Source organism: Enoplosus armatus, chromosome 17, assembly GCF_043641665.1.
Source record: "Enoplosus armatus isolate fEnoArm2 chromosome 17, fEnoArm2.hap1, whole genome shotgun sequence".
Lineage (NCBI taxonomy): Eukaryota > Metazoa > Chordata > Actinopteri > Centrarchiformes > Enoplosidae > Enoplosus > Enoplosus armatus.
The window spans coordinates 20,377,660-20,397,054 of NC_092196.1; the positions used below are offsets into that span (position 1 = coordinate 20,377,660).

Sequence of the window (19,395 nt, forward strand, 5' to 3'; positions counted from 1 at the left end):
GCAGTCTTCTTTCTAGTGTTTTCCAAGATGAATGAACAATGAACATCTTCAGAGTGTGAGAAGCCACAGGGACATGGCGTTTTCCATCTCAGTATATTTTGCTGAAATTTGAGATTCTGATTGACTTGATTAAATGCCCATGAGTGAAGCGTGTGGTAAACAGCAGGACTGATCAATATGACTGGCATGAGAGAGGAATAATTGAAAAGTCCAGAGAGAATTGTGATATTTGCTCCCCCCCCCCGACACACAGTTTTTTCATTTCATTGTGACAAGCTGTACTGACTGGTGTGATCAGACAGGATTGTCCCCCTTCCTGCATAAACAGCAGAGATTATGTGGGAGGAAAAACATTTTGTCCAGACTGACACTTCTTTTCTTTTTTTTTTTAGCTCTGCAGGAAGTTAATGACATTTACAGCAGCACAGTTGAGTGTTTGTGAATAAACACAACATAATTTAAATGTTAGTCAGCTCACATTTGCACCTACCACCTCGCTATCAGACGTAAATGGTAAGTGTAATTGAGCCATCGACGAGAAGATAAGATAAAGAGAAGGAAACGGCTCATCTCATCTCTAATTCCTCCCCTGTAACTGGGACGCATCCATTCCCACATGCTAAATTGTGCAGATAAAGACGGCGGCTTCCTGTCAAGCCTATAGATTATTTCATTGGAATGACTGAGCTGATACAGGGTTATTGATTTATGAAAAAGGAACAATTATATATTCTACAGATGATATTTAGACAGACACCTATTGGCCTCTTAGTTCCAATTAAAATAAATAAACAGTTTGTGTTTGCCCATGACTTTAAATCAAATGTTCAATGTCCTTCAGACTCCAAACATTGACTTCCATTAAACTTATGAGGTCTTAAATACACCACTTCCTCATATACTTTTTGTTTTGCTTTGTTTTATTGCCACAATAAGATTAATTATTCATTAAAAAAAATGTAATTCATAGGTGATGATTTAATTATTTTATGAGAATCCCTAAATACTTTTTAGTGGATAATTAATTTTAGTCATATCATTTCCACCTTTACTAGTTACCGGGTCTGGCTTCTATAAAAACTATAAAAACATTTAAATCAGTGAGTTTTTTGTTAATGAATCACCTCCATCTAATCATCCTGTGTACATGCAAACAGGCAGTTATAGAAACGAGGAGTTCGTTTTATTATCTTCTAACAGAGTTGCAGGTTAGAACGTCGGAAAGACGCCGTTTCCTGAGCAAAATGTTAGAGACCAGCAGTAGCTGCTTCTCATTACTGTCTCTGGTGAATGCTCAAAAATGTAAAAACCTGTCTGCTGAATTATGGCATTTAATAGCCACGTCTGATTCAGCATAAAGTTAACACTCAGCGGGATGTGTTGGTGTTTTGGGTAATTGGGGTCCAATTGGTCGTCTGCGACCTTCAATTCTTCATTTCCCAGCCTGATTTAAGCAGTAATAGTCAGAGGAACGTGATGCTAAACAGGTCACGGCTTCTTTAAATAAGTGAGCTTGAAATGTTCCATTTCAGATCTTGATTATGTATTCAGCTGGCTTGAATGCTCATTTCCCCACAATATCCAATTAAGATGAGCTAACTGGTGGTATGGCAGGGGGTGGAATTGCTTTGGTTGCATTAGATGTATAATTGCACTCTCTACATCCCCAGTGACCCAAAAATCAATTTCCTCTAAACCGTCAACGAGCTAAAAGTGTCCTCGCTGCACCAGGTCCAGATGCACAGATCACAAAGACGTGCGATAACAACATATACAGTTAGAGAACAACTGGGGACAACCGTATTAAGATTGGAGGCTGTGATAGGCAGTCGTGTCTCCACTAGTTTCATCAGATATATGAGAGGCAAAAGGGCTCAATTTTCTTCTTTATTTGTTTTTTGTGACTGAGTGAAACAGGTTTCTAGCGTCCTCTGCCGTTTATACATGTCGTCCTTTTAAGAGAATCACTGATTTGTGCATCATTGCTGTAACACATCAGCGTCAGACAGTGTGTTGATTCACCCCTACTCTCCGGACTCCTCCAGGTGGGGACCTACGAGATGGGGATCCTGCAAATGAGATACCCCGTGTGGCCGCGGTACGGCTCCTACCTGGAGCCGGTGTCGGATTACAGGCATCTGACGGTGGCCACGTTGGAGGAGAGGCCCTTCGTCATTGTGGAGGCAGTGGACCCCGTGACTGGTACATGTGTCAGCAACACTGTACCCTGCCGACGACAGTCCAACAAGACGGAGGCGTAAGTGATGCAGCCACTCAACAACACCGAATAGTCCCATTCAATCTCAGAACCCATCGGCTGTCGTCTGATGGCGATTTAGCCTCTGGGGGCAACGGCCAATGTTTCTACTGGTAGATGTCTGGACCAAGAGCGCCTCTTCCGTGTGCCACTCATTGGTTACAGTCCGATTAGCAATCTCGGAACCCGTCAGCTATCGTTTGACAACGATTTGAATGCAGATACATTTAAAACAAGCTAATAAAAAGCTCATCTCTAGGGATCCAAAACTGATAAAAAGCCGATGGGTTCCGAGATTACATTTTGGCCAATAAGTTCCGCCTCCATTGCTCTCCACGCTGACTGTTTACCTGCATGCAACCAAATTCTGCTCAAACGTGATTGGTCAATACCACTCGGACTACAAACAGAAAGCACAACGCTTCCGATACCAAAATCTTTTGGTATCAAATCAATTTTATCAAATTGAACTGAATCATTTTACATCCACTGAAATGTAAGTTGAGTATCACGGCTCTGGAGTCTGCCATTTTTTCTTCATCAGTAGTCAATCAGTCAAATCGTTTGCCGTTACCAAACTGTGTGTAGTCCATCTTAAGTCGAAGAAACCATCTTATGCAAACCCACTTTATAGCACTGTACAGTCCCACATGCACTCTCACATGTTAACATGCCCAGCTTAATTGATTTTGTATCTAACTTGAGAGTGCCATTAGGTATGAGATTAAGAGGCTCTTCCCCTGCCATTAGCCCAGGCATGGCTTCTTATCACTCAATGAGGTGAGATACTCATTAGGCTGCTTGGCCAGAGAGCAATATCCCAGGGATCACCCTGTGACCCAATCAGGGAAATATATGTGCTGCATGGTGGGGTATCAATTAGATGGGACGATTAGGCCATGTCATCAATCCTCCACACCTAGAGACTGATATCGGTGTTCATTAGTGGGGGAGAGAAGCGCTGGCCATTACCCATTACTGACAATAGCGTTAACGAGACGAGGGGAACGGAAGATGAAGATCCCGTCCCTTCAGTGTTATAGAGCACTGTAGTGCTTTATCGCTCATGCTGACCAAATCATCCTGCTAGTATAAAAAGTGCATAATTCCCCTTGTCAGACGACGGCACATTTTCATGGAGCTGGGGGAAAAAAATAAAAAAATCAAAGGCAGAAGCAGAAAAAGTCAATAAGAGGTTCAATGAAGCGATCGGCTGAAGGAGAAACAATGACCAATGAACGCTGCAATGGAGGGTGAAGCGGCAGAAGACAGATCTTTTGCATAGATTAAAAAAGTGTCTTCAAATTGCTTATATTGCTTACAAGAGTCCAAAAAACACCAAAATATGCAATTTACAATCATATTAGAAACAGCAAATGTTGGGCTCTTTTTTTTTTCTTTTTTTTTTTATTCTTGTCGATGTTTATAATTTTTAAAACTAGAGTTTGACTAATGCTGGATTTTTTTAGACGGATATCTAAGAGTTTTAAAGATTTGATAATATATCTGCCTGAGAATTGTGTTCCCTAATCCTTGATGCAGGTTCTTTATCTCCTCCTCCACGCCCCTAAAGCTTTCTAAATCGGTTTTCATTGGTCATGCAGGATCTCTAGTTCAATCCCTCAACCCCCTTCACTCCCATACAATCGGCCTGCCCGGCAGACCATCTGTGTAGTTCCCTCATTCTTCCTCAGAGACGCCTGACAAACAGCCACCAGCGCCTGGCCAAGACTTGGCTGAAGCAGCCCGAAGCAGTTAACACAAGCTCTTCCCTTTGAGTCACACATGTTCTCCAGTGAGATCAGGAAAATCTCAAGCTCTCTTCCTCACTGCTGTTTCACTGCAGGCGGACTCTTCTCCCTCAGAGCACAGTGGCGGAGATTCAATGCCCTGGTGAAGGCCGGTAGATAATGTCATCGTGCATTAGCTGCGTTCAATGGGAGTTAGATCATAAGTTGATTTAATTAAAGCTGAGACTGAGTGCAGCGGTAGATGAGCGGTACACGGCACCACGAAGCTGCACTAAGCAACTTCAATCTGTGGCTTCACAAGCTAATGCCTGAAAACTGTAGTAACTTTAAATGGTGTCATGTGATATATATACTGTGATGTGGTGTGGTGTATGGGCCCTCCTAATCTGATAAAACAAATCCTAAAACTTCACCTCTGACCTCTGTGTTTACGCCAAAGACGGTGCAGAGGCCTTTAAGGCATATATGTCCAGGAGCCCATTATCTTATAATCCATCAGTGCATGTAAACATACATCAGCTGAGCAGTTTAACTAAAGAGAGGTGTCTCCCTCTCCAGAAAGACGCAGTTTATCGAATCTCTGAGGGAGGCGGAGCTTGTGACAAAAAGGTATAGAGATCAGTAATCACTAGTTAAGTGCCTTTGAGCAAGGCACTTAATCTGCTCCAGTGGAACGGCCAACAGATCAGACTGAAGATGTAATGGGCAGCTATTCATTTTATCAATTACACCTGTGTTTGACATGTCAAAATGGCCGCTGTGAAAAGGGCCTGCTGGGTGAGTTCAGAAGGGAAGCAGACTGTACTGTACGTTTCAAACTTTTCAAGCTTCAACATAATTTAAACTACACAATACGTTCATGTAGCAGAACTGTTGTTTCTTTTTCTTTCTTTCTGTATTATTTTGCCACCCCTAAAAATGTATTTTGTGACCCCCTTCTGGTCCCAGCAGTAGAGAACAGACTGCAGCTGGAAGAATGGAGTGAGACTTCTACTTTGCGGCCTCTAATTTGATTTAGGCGAATCATTTTACAAGAAAAAAAATCACCTGGTGCAGCTTTACAACTTGTTTAAGAGGTGAATAATTCAAGGGCTTCTCAGTGAGGCTCTTTAAATTTTCTTGAGAAGAGATACAGACATCCTCCACCACACAGATGGCTAATGACAGTGTAGCACACACACACACACACACACACACACACACAGAAATAACCGCCTGTCACCATGCATAGCGCAGCTTCAAAACATTATTCTAAGGATGTCCACAATAAATTACCTCACACACACACATTTGCAACAATTCCCATTCCCAAGACCCATTTTAATGCAACTGGCAGCCGACTTAAAGCCCAGCCTTGAACCCTGGCAGCTGGTGAGACGGGGGATGTTGGGACCACTGTGTTTACTCGCGGTCTGCTGTGGCGGCCTCGTTTTCCTCCAAAGTGTTCATTTGTTTCTGTTTGTTGTGGCTCGGCTCTGCCCGCTCGCCGCCTCGTCTGTTCGTCTCATTGCCTCCTGGTCCTGATGCGTGGGTGCAGAGTCCATTAGACTGAAGGTCTGGGGGAGGTTAGGGGTGACGTGTCATTAGTGCTCTCTCTGCATTGCGCCCATGGCTCACCAGTTCGCTGCCGCATCGCCTCACACTGCACACCTTATGCACTACAGAGACGCGTTTATTTGGGTTTCTTTGAAAGCAAATAGACGTTTAATGGTGGGCCATAACCTCTCTGAGGATAAATAAAAACAAACAAAATGGATCTACAAGTCTGTCTAAAATGATCCTGCCAAGCTGACATCAAGGAATGACGGCTTCATCACACAATGGGCTCTTCTAGGCGCAGCTGCATTTATTAGTCTTGCACACTTTATCTACAACTAACGACTAACCCAGATTATTCTCATCACTAATTATTCACTACGTAGAAATATGTGAACAATTCAAAGGAACATATTCAAAGAAATATGTGAACTTCATTTAGGTCTTTACACCAAATTCGTATCTTGTCACACAAAGAACACAAAAACCATATTTATAACTTATAATTCTTAGAAAACTGCAGACCGTCTTTCTAACCAATCATCGCAAGCAGCCAAAACCTGTGAATTTAAAGCCTCAAATTTCCTTTAATTTGCACAATTTGTCGGGATCAGACGACACGATATAAGGCCAGTTATGGACCGACCCAGAAGAAGTCGGGCTTCATGAACGAAAAAGAGCACCAGGCAAGACGACTGCTCATTTTACTGCGTGCAGTGTGACATAGTGGAAGACAGCCGATGCAGCATCTGTGATTGTGTATGATTGCTAATCTGACACTGTGACCATCTCAAAAATCAAAAAAAATATAATGTATTCTGGTCCCAGCATCAATCCAAAACAGATTTATGCGTATTATGACGTAATGTGACAGGATCAAGCAAATATGATGTCAAGCTCTAGGCTAATTAATCTTTAATACACTTTAATTATTACATATTATTTATTTATGTGAATAATTGATTCACTATTTAGTCTATAAATAGAGAAGAAAACCCATCACAGTTTTCTAGAGGCCAAACTGCTTGTTTTCTCCCAACAGTTCAAAATAATGATGTAAAAGCCACCCAGACTCTTCTTGAACACCTTTTACTGTAAATCAGAGCAGGAGCACAGGATGTTTTACAAAGCGCTGTTTCCTGACTCACATCACTGGCGTCATCCAGTTGGTGTGAAACTGAAGGACATTTTCATCCCCACGTTCGTGGTAATCCTGCTGATAAGTAAGGGGAATTGATTTCAACCCTTACGTCAGCCTCTTTTACTTGGTATGCCGAGCCTGAAACTGTCCGTTTAGCTTCTGCTGCGTGCTCTGTCTGGAGATCAGTACTGTATGTAAGTCTTTCGGTCAGGGTCACTCGGGCAGCTTGGCATGTGGTAGGTATTACACAGGCGTATGCACTCATTAAAACCGTTGAGCATACTGTAGTCCACACCACATCCAGGTCTGGGTCAAACTGCTTGGTCTTTGGAAGAGAGGGAGATGTGAGGAAAAACAGGGGGAGCAGGGAAGGAGTCTAAAATAAAGCACTTAAAAGATGCAATGTGTCGCATTTTAACAGCATTAACAGATTTGCAGCAGCAGATAAATTACGCTAAAACATAAGACGCCTCTTCACTGTGTTCTACTGCTAGTCTGGATTTGAAAATGTGGTGGGCTGCTAATGGAACAACATTTATCCTCATCAGTGAAGTGAGTGAGATGAAGGGTTTCCGGGGTTTATGGGTAATGTGGTCTAGAACTTGAGAATCAGTAGCAATACTTGCTAACAGTACAATTCAGCAAAAGAGGCGACCAATCAGAGAATTTGCTTCATTTACAAAATGACCCTCTTCATTAAAAGGCCCAATCAGCAGCCATGTTATTTAGTCGCAAGTAAGTCGTCAGTTTTCATTTTTACAGATTTTCACTACTCACTTTCTTTAAAAAGGAATAGATTAAATTATAGCTGAAACAGCAGGTCAATCCACCAACGTTACATTAATTAGTAGTTAATAGTCATTAAGCCATTTTTCAAGCACAAATGTGATGATTTTCTCTATTTGTATCATTGTAAACTTAATATCTTATGGTTTTGAACTGAGTTTTCTGATGTTTTATAGGCCAAACAATCAATTGATTAATGAACACAATATTTTGCAGATTAATCAATAATGTATATAATCATAACAATGGTTAGTTTCAGCCCTAATAAATATTGTGATATTGAAAATGTAAGCTGATGCATATGAAATAAATATTACTGTGATGCACCCCTGCATCCCTCCAGACACACTGACCCCAGTGAATATTGTCACATCGCCCAAAATCTAGTTTACATCAAACGAGATCTAATGAATAAAAATGAAATATGAAAATGAGCAGCTGAGTTACTAAAAGCAATAAAAACAATAAATGGTTGAACTACAGGTTTGCACTGTAGACCTGTAATGAATCCTGGACTTATCGATATATTAAGTACTCATTATCTACTCTTCAGGTAACGTTATTAAGACTTGTTGCTATGGCCAAGTTGCCATTATCCAGCCCATATAATCCAGCAATGAGTTTCACTCCTGTCTGCCATTGTTTGTTTGTGATTAATTTATGTCGGACTTGTTTTGGTCCGCCCAGCTGTCCGTCCATCTGTCGGGGCCGTGACATCATGCGCAAGCCTGTGGAGTAGCTCCAACTCTTGCTCCTGCAAACCCCCACCTCCCCAGTTTCCTGACGTCAGAGCCCCAGCCTCGATGTAGAGTTTACGTCTCAGTCCCTCGTCCCTCTCCGTCGCATGCTCTTGTGTAAATCAGTTTAGACCAGCTGTATATGTGCTGTTACCAGAAACATAGAAACCCATGCCAGGTCTTATGTTTCAACATCATTTGAGATCCTTGGTTTCTGTGGTTTGTAGAAAAACAGGTGCATATTTCTCAGTATTAGAAGGTATCAGAAAAAGTATTGTTTTATAGCTGTGTCTTGTAATCCCACGTGGGATGTGACAGAAATATAAACCAAAGTAAACTGTGGTGGACTGCTGAAGGTTATCCTTTCTCCTTTAAACACAACACATCTAAATATTGGTCAATATTTCACATTACACCATTTTCTCTATTTCAAATATGAGCCTTGATTATGTTGGTAGTTCTGTATAATCCAAATCATTTATCGGATATAATAACAGTGGATTTCCCTTTAATTGATAACCTATAATGAGAGTTTAATAGCATCATCTGTAACAATGAGGACTGAGCAGTCGAGACGAACAGAAACCTGTAATGTAAAGAAACCAGTTCTCAAAGAGTCAGGGCAGGAAGTGATCATCAGAACCATCATATTCTCTGTTTCTGTCTTTGCCTTTTAGTATTGTGGGTCACACTGAGCCGTACACAAAACTGTGCTGTAAGGGCTTCTGCATAGACATCCTGAAGAAGTTGTCCCGCACCATAAAGTTTTCCTACGACCTCTACCTGGTCACCAACGGCAAGCACGGCAAGCTGGTCCGCGGCATTTGGAACGGGATGATCGGAGAGGTAAGAACTTCGAGCAGCTAGTTTTACATAACAGCAGCAGAGTGCTTCTCACTCAGGAGGTCCACAGTGACATCGCCAAGATTAGGAATGAGGTCAATTCCCCGTTAGCTGCTTCTCATCATAGATGCCAAGACGCAAAACATGCATCCACATTCTCAGGGAAAGAACACTGTATGATGATTTAAATCAGAGGATGCATGCGTAGATCTGTAAGGCATCAGAGATACAAGACTTAAGGTCATTTGAAATGTGAGTTTTAGCTCTCTGACAGCCACTTCGGTGGCTAATGAGATGAACTGAACGTGCAAAGAAACATCCATGACTTGCAAACTAAGTAAAACTATTCCTTAAAATGCACTAATGCCGGTTTAAGAGTACACGATTATTTGTAATAATTCCTGAAACCAGAGTTTTTGACGGATGGCTCTTCAATGTTTCACTGCTTCTTATAGAAATAGCTTATACGGGTACTTCAAGAATTTAGCATTGCACTGCACAAAAGTTACGATCCAAGAATGGTCCAAATCTGTGCAGCAGAGGATGAAATATCCTCACTATTTGTCTCTAAAATGGGTCACACTTCAAAAATCTATGTTTCCTATAATGCAGCTCGATGGCATAAACCCTGAGACCCTCCCTGCCAAGTAAACGTCGACACCTTTCAAACTCCTGATACAGTTTAACCTGGTTAGAATGGAGGCAAGTCGATTATTTAGGTTGTTGGAGATCAGTGATGAATTATAGTTTACTCCGTTTGTTTGGCTTGTGTGTTAATCCTTGGTCGTTGCAGTGAGATGTTTTCTCCTCTGCCCGGACTATAATCCCTCCATCGAGGCACAAATTGTCAAAACCTTCTTAAGAGAAGAGAAGACTATAAAAATACAAACATCCACTTATTTGTACTCTCTATAAAAGTCATTTTGGTACTGCTGCATTTATGAACATGAAAATTCAGAAAAGTTTAATGATTTTGATCGTTCATGTCAAAATGTGCGTAACTTTATTAAAGCTCAAAATCCTCGAAAAGGCATGTTTGTATGCAAATCTTTAATTTGAAATTGTTAGTTATTGTTGTTATTGAGTATATCACATTGATTGAGCCATTGTGGTATTGTTGTACCATTTCCTTTGATTATGAATAAACATCGTGTGCCAACGATAAATAAGAATGAAAACCTCAGACAAGACTCTTTTTTTCTGCGTTTAAAAAAAAAAAAAAAAACAACAAAAAGGAAAAACCATCTGAAGTCAAGATTAATGAGTACATGACTATGTACCAAGGTCACTGTGGTGGGTGAGGAAGGGACTGTTGTACAAAAAGGAGGAGTAGGTGTCCTTGTGAATAATCTCTGGCCGGCCCTCCTCTTCAGGAGTTGGAGGATAAAACATTAGTTGGACTTTTTTTTTCCCCACAAACAGGAAGGCTATTGTGCTCAATGAGGCATCAACCTCCATAGGAGAGCTAATGGCTTGCATGAGGCGGAGTGTCTGGACTGTAAATCTACCAGCTCTCCATCAGTATGATAAACAGCGGTGTGGTGTGGCAGCAAAGGCTGAGAAAGCGGTCACAGGGGCTTCTGAACTGTACTGGTGGGACTCTGAGGTTTACACATTAGCGAGAATAGCATCACTTCCCATTCAGCCAGACCCCCAGTCACCTTTACCCTGCAGCGATTAGCTCCACTTCCTGTTTGCAATATTTTGTCAGCATTATGCTATATCCTGCAATAACTTATAATGGATTAGAGATGGATTAGATGGTGGTTCATCCTTTACAATGCAATGGTGAAAAAAGGGCAGCAAGACAACATTGGACTGAGGCCGTGTGTTGACTTCACTGATAGATGAGATTTATCTCAAAAAGTCAGCAGTGGACATCCAGCATCATGTCAGACGCAGCTACACAGGGTCCGATTTATTCATCTCAGGACATCTCTATTGACTTTCAGGTGTTCTACAAACGGGCGGACATGGCCATCGGCTCGCTGACCATAAACGAAGAGCGCTCCGAGATTATTGACTTCTCTGTGCCGTTTGTGGAGACAGGGATCAGTGTGATGGTGGCCAGAAGTAACGGGACAGTCTCACCATCTGCCTTTTTAGGTGAGAAAGTCCTCTGAAGTAAAGAAGGTGTGCAGCTGTGGGTGTTTTTGCCTTCGCTAGAATACATGTGCTCAACTTAGCTATAAATGGGGCATTGTGGTGGCCCAGTGGTTAAGTCACATACTGTATACTGTATATAAAGTATGTGCTATCAACAAATCAGCCTAACAGGCTTTTTAGGTAGAATATAGTTTTCTTCATCAGCACCAACAGATGAAGTTTGACTCTTGAGCGTCTCAGTGAGCTCTTTCTGTCCTTCAGTGTAGTTCAGCTGTCTGACTCTGTCCCCGTAGAACCGTACAGCCCGGCGGTCTGGGTGATGATGTTCGTCATGTGTCTGACTGTTGTGGCCATCACTGTCTTCGTCTTTGAATACTGCAGTCCAGTTGGGTACAACCGCAGCCTGGTCACTGCCAAAGGTGAGTGTCGCCTCCCTCCATAACAGCAGGGTAGAAGAATCGAGTATGGCTGCTTGATGAGCAATAGTTGTTGTTTCGGTCTACAAATTCAATGTCAGTTTCACGTTTAATTTAATTCTCATTACGGCAGGGTACAGTGAATTATTTGTCAACAGGGTTTTAATTTAAAATTTTCAGTTAAGATGCATTTTCAAACATTAAAATGAAAGAGATAATTTGCCTTATTACTTTTGTCACAGTACATTTTTACGTGCTTACATGAATTCATTTTAATATTGGCATCCTTGAACTTCCACATAGAGAGGCGAGTGGCTTTAGAGAACATGTGAAATCCAAGCCTATTTACAGTGGCCACATATTGGATCAATGCCTGGAAAATTGAGATACTGCAGTTTCATCTCTGAGCCACGTGGTCTATAAAGTATCTTATAATGAATGAAGAAAGGCCAAAGGGGCGCCGCTCATGGCTCGGTTTCCGAGTTTTTATGTATTTTAGGATGAATCCAATATATGAAAAATTAACAGCAAGGTCAAATATGTCATGTTTCTCATGTTTTATCAAACAAGACCGCTGCTTCACTGTTGTTTGTTATTGTCCGTTGGAAGTCAGTCTGCTGACACTTGACATTTGATTTCAAATTAAGGATGTAAGATATTTTCATCATGGCAATGTCATCTGACATATTGTAATTTGCAGTGAAATATTACACCAATAACGCAGGTCATCTGGATCTGATTGTGTACCACATACTGAGTGGCACTGAAAACAACTCAATCCTGCTTTTGTCAGAATTTCAGCTGCCTGACTTATGGACACACACAACACCTCAGTTCAGTCAAAACTCACTCAACTAAAATGTGCACAAAATACATGTAAAATAGCTACAGGAGCATATTTGATGTCATATGTCATATGAGGAAAAATAAGCAGATCTGATCTTCACCAAAACAAAAACATCAACAGCTTGGTGGTAGCATGTTGGCATCCTGTCTCCCACAAACTCCAGAATGGCTTTCTCTTACTTCGACAGTGATTTCCCACTAAACTTGAAGGCAAAGACAAACGACTTATTTTGTTGTTTAGGTAGTCGAGCCATTGTATAGTAATGAGTGTGTTTCCTCCACCATTGTCCACCATGTCTAAACTGATACTGAGTCCTGAGTCCACTCCTGACTTCATCCTTCTTAGATCCCGGAGGTCCCACCTTCACTATTGGGAAGTCAGTGTGGCTGCTGTGGGGAATCGTCTTCAACAACTCGGTCCCCATTGAGAATCCAAAGGGCACCACCAGTAAGATCATGGTCCTGGTCTGGGCTTTCTTCGCTGTCATCTTCCTGGCTTCCTACACAGCCAACCTGGCAGCCTTCATGATCCAGGAGCAATACATCGACACGGTCTCTGGACTGAGTGACAAAAAGGTACAGAGCTCTTTCACTGTCATTGACACTCCTGTGCGTGTTGTCAGGCGTGTTGTTGTTGTTTGATGTACAGCTTAGGAAAAACACAAAGTGGTTTATTTTGGGTGTGTAAACAGTGTGTGGCAGAGCTATGAAGGCACATATCCAGAAGTGGCAATGTCATGGCTGTGACTTTTCACTTTTCCCACAAAATATAAAAGGGTTCGTAGAGTAGAGTGGTGAAATTGAATTACATCCCCAGACTCTTTGGACGGGGACGTCTGTGAAAATCCTATGACATGTAATACACAAGTGGATTTTCTAGGCAGGCAGTAATTATAATTTCTGGTATTATCTTATGCATATTTGTCAGGCCTGAGGATGTATTTTATAGGAGTATTGACAAAGAAATCCATGTTAAACCGTCAGCACAAGAAATGGTTTGTAGATTCTTTGCTCGAAGGCAACTGAAGGGATTAAAGAGGCATTTGAGGAAAAGACCAAGCTGTCCACTGCTCATTACGATTCTGGCAAAGTAATTTACAATTCTCATCTCATTATACATTAAATCTGCTACGCAGAGAAAGAAACAGAGCCATTTTGACAGCGAGTCCATAGATTATTGAACAGCATTCTGCATGGCAGCATGGAAGGGAATGGAGGGTTGAACTGCTGTTTGTCCAGCTGTGCCGAACCCCTCAGGTTAAGTAAATGTAAATGAGGTACAAGATGAAGCCACAGAAAGTGACCTTGTATCAGAGGAGAGTGATGAAGACGAGCAGAGCCGCTCTAAGGACACTGCGCTGTGTGAAGGCAGATGATTACCTCATCCCTACAGAATAGACACTTCACTTGTGAGACCTTGTGATGGGGTAACACATCATGTTAACTCTGACATCGCCCGACCTCCTTCGCTCCACCAACACACTACATGTCTGTACTATGTAGTACCAGTAAGGTGTATGCAGGAAATGTTCCAGCGACATGATACAAGATACAGCGAGGCAGCTTAATCTAAGTGAGCTACATGGAGACATATAAGGACTGTCCTCACCAGACAAACTACAGCATCAGCTGTTTGGTCAAACACTTTGAACAACCGATGTTTACATTTTCCTGACAACAGACATCTTGTGGTCTTGCAAATAATCAGTGTTCCCTCCCAGAGACCAAGGTCTTACTAAATCTTACCTGAATTGAGGGTCTAAGGACGGGGGGGGAGTTGTATGCTGTACAGATTGTAAAAGTCGTCAGGGACAAACTTGTGAAATATATGTGTGTGTGTGTGTGTGTGTGTGTGTGTGTGTGTGTGTGAGTGTGTATATAAACTTAACCTCAAGCGATTGCTCAAGGTTTGAGATCAGAATGCAGAAGAGGTCTGGTTCATTTTCAAGATGTCCTGACATGATATTGCCCCTTTTCTCATTCACAAACTTTAGCTCAAATTGTCCCTCAGCTAATGTGCTGAGAACATATGCATAAGGTTAATGAAAAAGTGCAATTTTGTCGATTGCATTTCCACCCCGTCCCACTTCCTGTCCTCACAGCTAATTAAATGCATATAGTACTGCCAAAAGCAAAAGGATAAAATGAGAAGTTCATTTTCTTACTGCAGACAAGAACAAGGATGAAGGATATTTGGATCTCTTTGGACTCTTTGGGTCTCTTAATTGTAGAGTTCGACGTGTAAATGAACGGACCAAGAGGCCAGTAGGATAGCTAGCACAATAGCACTCGGGAGTTGAGGCACAAATCACAAAAATGCCACGGTGGTGAATGTCATTGTATTAGCAGCTCAGAGCTTTTTATCTGGGAAGTCACAAAACAATCATCAGGGTGAATCTGATTAGTTCTCTACAGCGATCGTTACTTAGGTCAAATTTTTTTGTAAAAAAGAATTATGCAATCTCTATTCAATTACACGTGCAATCAATCACTATCACAAATCATGTTTGTCATCATCAATTCTTATTGTACCTCTCTCGACAGTTTCAAAAGCCACAGGAGCAGTACCCTCCGTTCCGCTTTGGTACGGTCCCAAATGGCAGCACAGAGCGCAACATAAGGAGTAACTACCCCGAAATGCACTCCCACATGGTCAAATACAACCAGAAGGGAGTAGAGGATGCCCTCAACAGCCTCAAAACAGGGTAGGTCTCTGCCAAGGATAGTAAAAATACATTTACAGCAGAACTGAGAGCCAAAGAGGAGCCAAACAGTTGTGTAATGGCCATTTGAGTAAAAATCCTTTGAATCTTTACCCTGCTAGGAAACTGGATGCCTTTATCTATGATGCTGCTGTGCTGAATTACATGGCTGGCAAAGATGAGGGCTGCAAGCTGGTGACCATTGGCAGTGGGAAAGTGTTTGCTACCACTGGTTATGGCATTGCCCTGCAGAAGGATTCACGCTGGAAACGACCCATCGACCTGGCCCTGCTCCAGTTCCTGGCTGATGGTAAATTCTTCACATACATGCAATAGATGCTGAATTTCCCAGGATATTACCAGGAATGCTATAATAACTGTGTCTGCATGTTTTCAATAAATCTGAATGGAAATAAACAGATTACAAGAGAGAATGTAAATAAACAGTCCAAAATGATGCAATAAAAACTGCCATACACATAAAAAATAAAGTGGCTGGGCGGGGGGGGGGTATGAATATAGGGTACAAAATATTACTATAATAAATTTTATTCGAATGAGAGACATAAATGCATGTCAATAAAACCAAGTTTCAAGAGGTGATTTAAAATGTGACTCTTATTCCGTCAGCCTCAGCTCCTCGGGCAAGTTATTTCAAAGCCTCGGGCAAAAAGTTGGTCACCTTTGGCAGAAATATGCAATAGTTGGTAAGAGGAATAATTCACCACATTGCATAATATGTCAAACTGAGAGGCCACAGACAAAGAGCTGTGATATTATTACTTCTCAACAGCAAAAAAACAGCTGGAATACACACAAATATATGTATGCGTTCAACATTTCCTCATTATGATCACAAAAAACATGATCCAGCCTTATTTCATTACGTTTCCTTTGCTGTAAAAGGCAGTGTTGGAAAAAACATATTTCTGGTTAATTTGCTTTTGAACAAATAGATCATTTTACTTCCTCAGTCTCAAACAATCTAGAAATGGTCACAACCAGTACACATATAACTGGTGGCAAGGAGTCGCATGCGGACATATGATAGCTTCCTTTTAAGGGGTCACAAGCTAAAAAGATGAGAAACACTGCCCTGTAGTAGTTGTAACGTGATAACTTTGTGGCAGCCATTATTTTCTTTTCTTCCTCTGGAAGAACAACTGTTCTGTATTCTGTGCTCCTCTCTAACAGGCGACACACAGAAGCTGCAGACCGTCTGGCTCACGGGCATCTGCCGTAATGAGAAGAAAGAGGTGATGAGCAGTAAGCTGGACATTGACAACATGGCGGGAGTCTTCTACATGCTGCTCGTGGCCATGGGCCTGAGCCTGCTGGTTTTCGCTTGGGAACATCTGCTGTACTGGAAACTACGACATTCAGTCCGCAAATCAGAGCGCCTGGACTTCCTGCTAGCTATCAGTAGAGTAAGTAATCCTTACATATGAAAAACTGCAGACAGCATAGGTGGTTTATGCTGCTGCAATATATTTTATTATCTTCATACAATATTTAAATATTTGGTGTATGATATTTAAGAGGTAACTGTTAAGGAATGTAATAGTTGCATATGTGACGGCCTTGCTGCATAAAAATATGCAGCCTGCTGTCTCCTTGTGAGGTATCCTTCAAAACATAGCGTTAGAATTATTAGCAATGCAGTCAGTCACAATAGTTCAAGGGCAGCAACGATAAAAAAAAAAGATAGTAAAATAAAATGAGTTTGAAGCAATAAAGAACTCCATGTATATTTGTTATATTGTCATGGTCAAACATGTCCTGTGAAATTGAATTTAAATTGTCCCATTAAAAAACCTTCATCTGTGTGTCGCCAGTCGTCAGAGGTGAGATTACGTATTCTGAACAGATACTCAATTTGAAAGTAAAATAAAGCTTGTGGGATAAAAATGGAGTAACTAATATGGTGAGTGCATGATCAGCAACTCACTCATTTATGTGCCTGAGCTGTTTTTAAGATCAAGCTCTGTGCAAACACACACAGCAACACAAGCATGAAACAACCAGAAACAACAATGAATCTCTTCCTGCAATGACACTTTACCATATTATTGTTTTCACCTCATTTGCGCAAGTTATTAGAAATGTCACCAAAAACAAAATCACCAAAATGAATCACAGTAAACACGAAACATGATTGAAAACCTTTGGGAGTTCAGTTGGTTCATTCTGGTAGCTGATGAGGCTTAAAAATCGTAATTTCCCCCTTCGTCTCTCTGCAGGGCATCTACAGCTGCTTCAATGGAGTAGAGCACACTGACCACAATGGGAGCATGCAGAGTCCAGACATCACTACCAACTATACGCAAGCCAATATGCTAAAGATGCTGCAGACAGCCAAGGACATGGTGTCCTCCGCCAGAGTGGAGAACTCTCTAGACAATGCCACCAAAACAATAGAGAGCTGGAGCCGGCGGGGGGGCGACAATGTGCGGGCTGGCCTGCCACCCAGAGTGACAACCACAGACATGACCCATGGCCGTCTGCCCTATATCTCCAGCATCACAGACAACCACTCACCATACCCTCAGAGGGCCCTCACACCCACTTTCCCAGTTCATTATGGGGACACCTCCACCCAGCCCCTCCTGGATAAGCCTCGGGTGGTGACCCGACCCACCCCGCTCCGCTACACGCTGCCGAACCGCGGCAATCAGCACGTCTTAGAGAGGACTCTGCCGATCTCCAGCCTCAGCAGCCCTCACATCGCCATGCGGGACCCTGCACCCTCTGGTACTTCTAACCCCCACCACAGCAGCAGGCTGTATGTGGAGAACCCGGCCCGGCACCCCACGTCCCCCTTTGCTCCTTACAGGGAGTTCCAGGTGCCCGATATCTATGTGGAGCACAAAGGACCACTGAGGAGGAAGTTTAGCTACCCCCCCGACTGTGTGAGCCGTAGGAGGAGGTCCCATAGTTACGTTTTTGATGCTGCAGACCCCAGAGTGAGAGGTGACTATGATCAACCTCGATCCTGCCTTGCTGAGTTGAGGGCCAATCATCTCCTGAACAACCACGCCCCTGTTGCTGCTGCCATGGCCTGCACTTCAGGACACTACCCAGGCAGCAGCACCAGCTGCAACTCCTGTATGAAGTCCTACCTGGAGCCTGAAATGGATGACATACCACTCCTGGGGAAGGACAAACTCAACCGCCGCGCCTCATTCCTCAAAGCCACATGGGGCAACGATAGGATCCATCAGGTAGATGAAACAAAGCCCTCCACATCCACATCTCCCTCCACCCGCGTAGACATGCCTGACCTGTTTCCACGGGTGGTAGTGGCCAACCCAAAGCCCCACAAGCTATACGGCAGTCTGGGGCACAACCTGTCCTGCTACCCCTTGGCTGCTGAGCCTGCCTACTTGGACCCAGCCCACATGGGCTCCTACCCCTACAAGCAAAAGCTCAAGTACTCAGAGTCCACCCGGCTGCCCTCCTACAGGGAAGCCATCCTGCAGAATGCCGCTGCCCTGCGCCGCTCCTCCTCCACAGTGGTGCACAGACACTACTCCACCTACCTGAACTCATACACAGACTTACCAGTGTATGTGGGGCCAATGGCCCAGGGACCGTCCCAGTTCTACGACGGTTCCAAGGACATGTGCCACTTGTTTCCCTGTACGAGCCACTGCCCAGATAACGCAGCAATGCTGCCCCGTATGAGTGACAGGCAGGTGGTTTACCACAACAATATGTTTGGGCCCTACGATGGCAGCGGAAAGAGGGAAGACCCAGGCCCTGGGAACAGAGAGCGGAGGCAGGTGTTGGTGGCGCGCAGAGTCAACAGTCCCTATGTGCCAAAGCCCTGGGGCAGAGTATCCAGCCTGGAGTCTGAGGTCTGAGCCCCCATCCTTACTAGAACTCCACTCGGCTCTCAAACTGAGCCCCCCTGAGGAGGGCCATGCCTGGGGGTTCTCCCCTCAGCCTCTGGTTAAAGCAAAAATTAAACTCTACACCAATAGTGTATTTGAGAGTGCTGACTCTCAATTATCAGTGCAATAATATCTTGGGCAGCGACATGTAAAGGAGAACACACTGACATAGCAAATTACTGCTGGGACTTTGTAAGCCAAACTTAAAATACTAATAAAAGAAAAGGCAATGTTGAAAAGTATTTAATACATAAGAATTTAACCTGTTGATTGTTATTTAAAGGATTTTTAAATGCTGTGTTGCTATGTGAAAGACTTCTGGGAGACAATATACTGTAGCCTCTCAATCTGACTACGACTTGAGACATTTCTTCTTCTCAT

General features: G+C 42.8%; 1 protein-coding gene across 1 annotated transcript in view; it reads left to right on the forward strand.

Annotated features, from left to right (window-relative positions):
* grin2ca (glutamate receptor, ionotropic, N-methyl D-aspartate 2Ca) overlaps nucleotides 1-18,984 on the forward strand; it is a 36,438-nt gene extending 17,454 nt beyond the window's left edge. The window contains exons 4-12 of the mRNA XM_070922965.1: nucleotides 2,046-2,257; nucleotides 8,886-9,054; nucleotides 11,004-11,157; nucleotides 11,451-11,576; nucleotides 12,766-12,995; nucleotides 14,964-15,124; nucleotides 15,244-15,431; nucleotides 16,316-16,548; nucleotides 17,362-18,984. Coding sequence (XP_070779066.1) covers nucleotides 2,046-2,257; nucleotides 8,886-9,054; nucleotides 11,004-11,157; nucleotides 11,451-11,576; nucleotides 12,766-12,995; nucleotides 14,964-15,124; nucleotides 15,244-15,431; nucleotides 16,316-16,548; nucleotides 17,362-18,984 — 3,096 coding nt within the window. The remainder of the gene's footprint in view (nucleotides 1-2,045; nucleotides 2,258-8,885; nucleotides 9,055-11,003; nucleotides 11,158-11,450; nucleotides 11,577-12,765; nucleotides 12,996-14,963; nucleotides 15,125-15,243; nucleotides 15,432-16,315; nucleotides 16,549-17,361) is intronic.
* The last annotated feature ends 411 nt before the right edge of the window (nucleotides 18,985-19,395 follow it).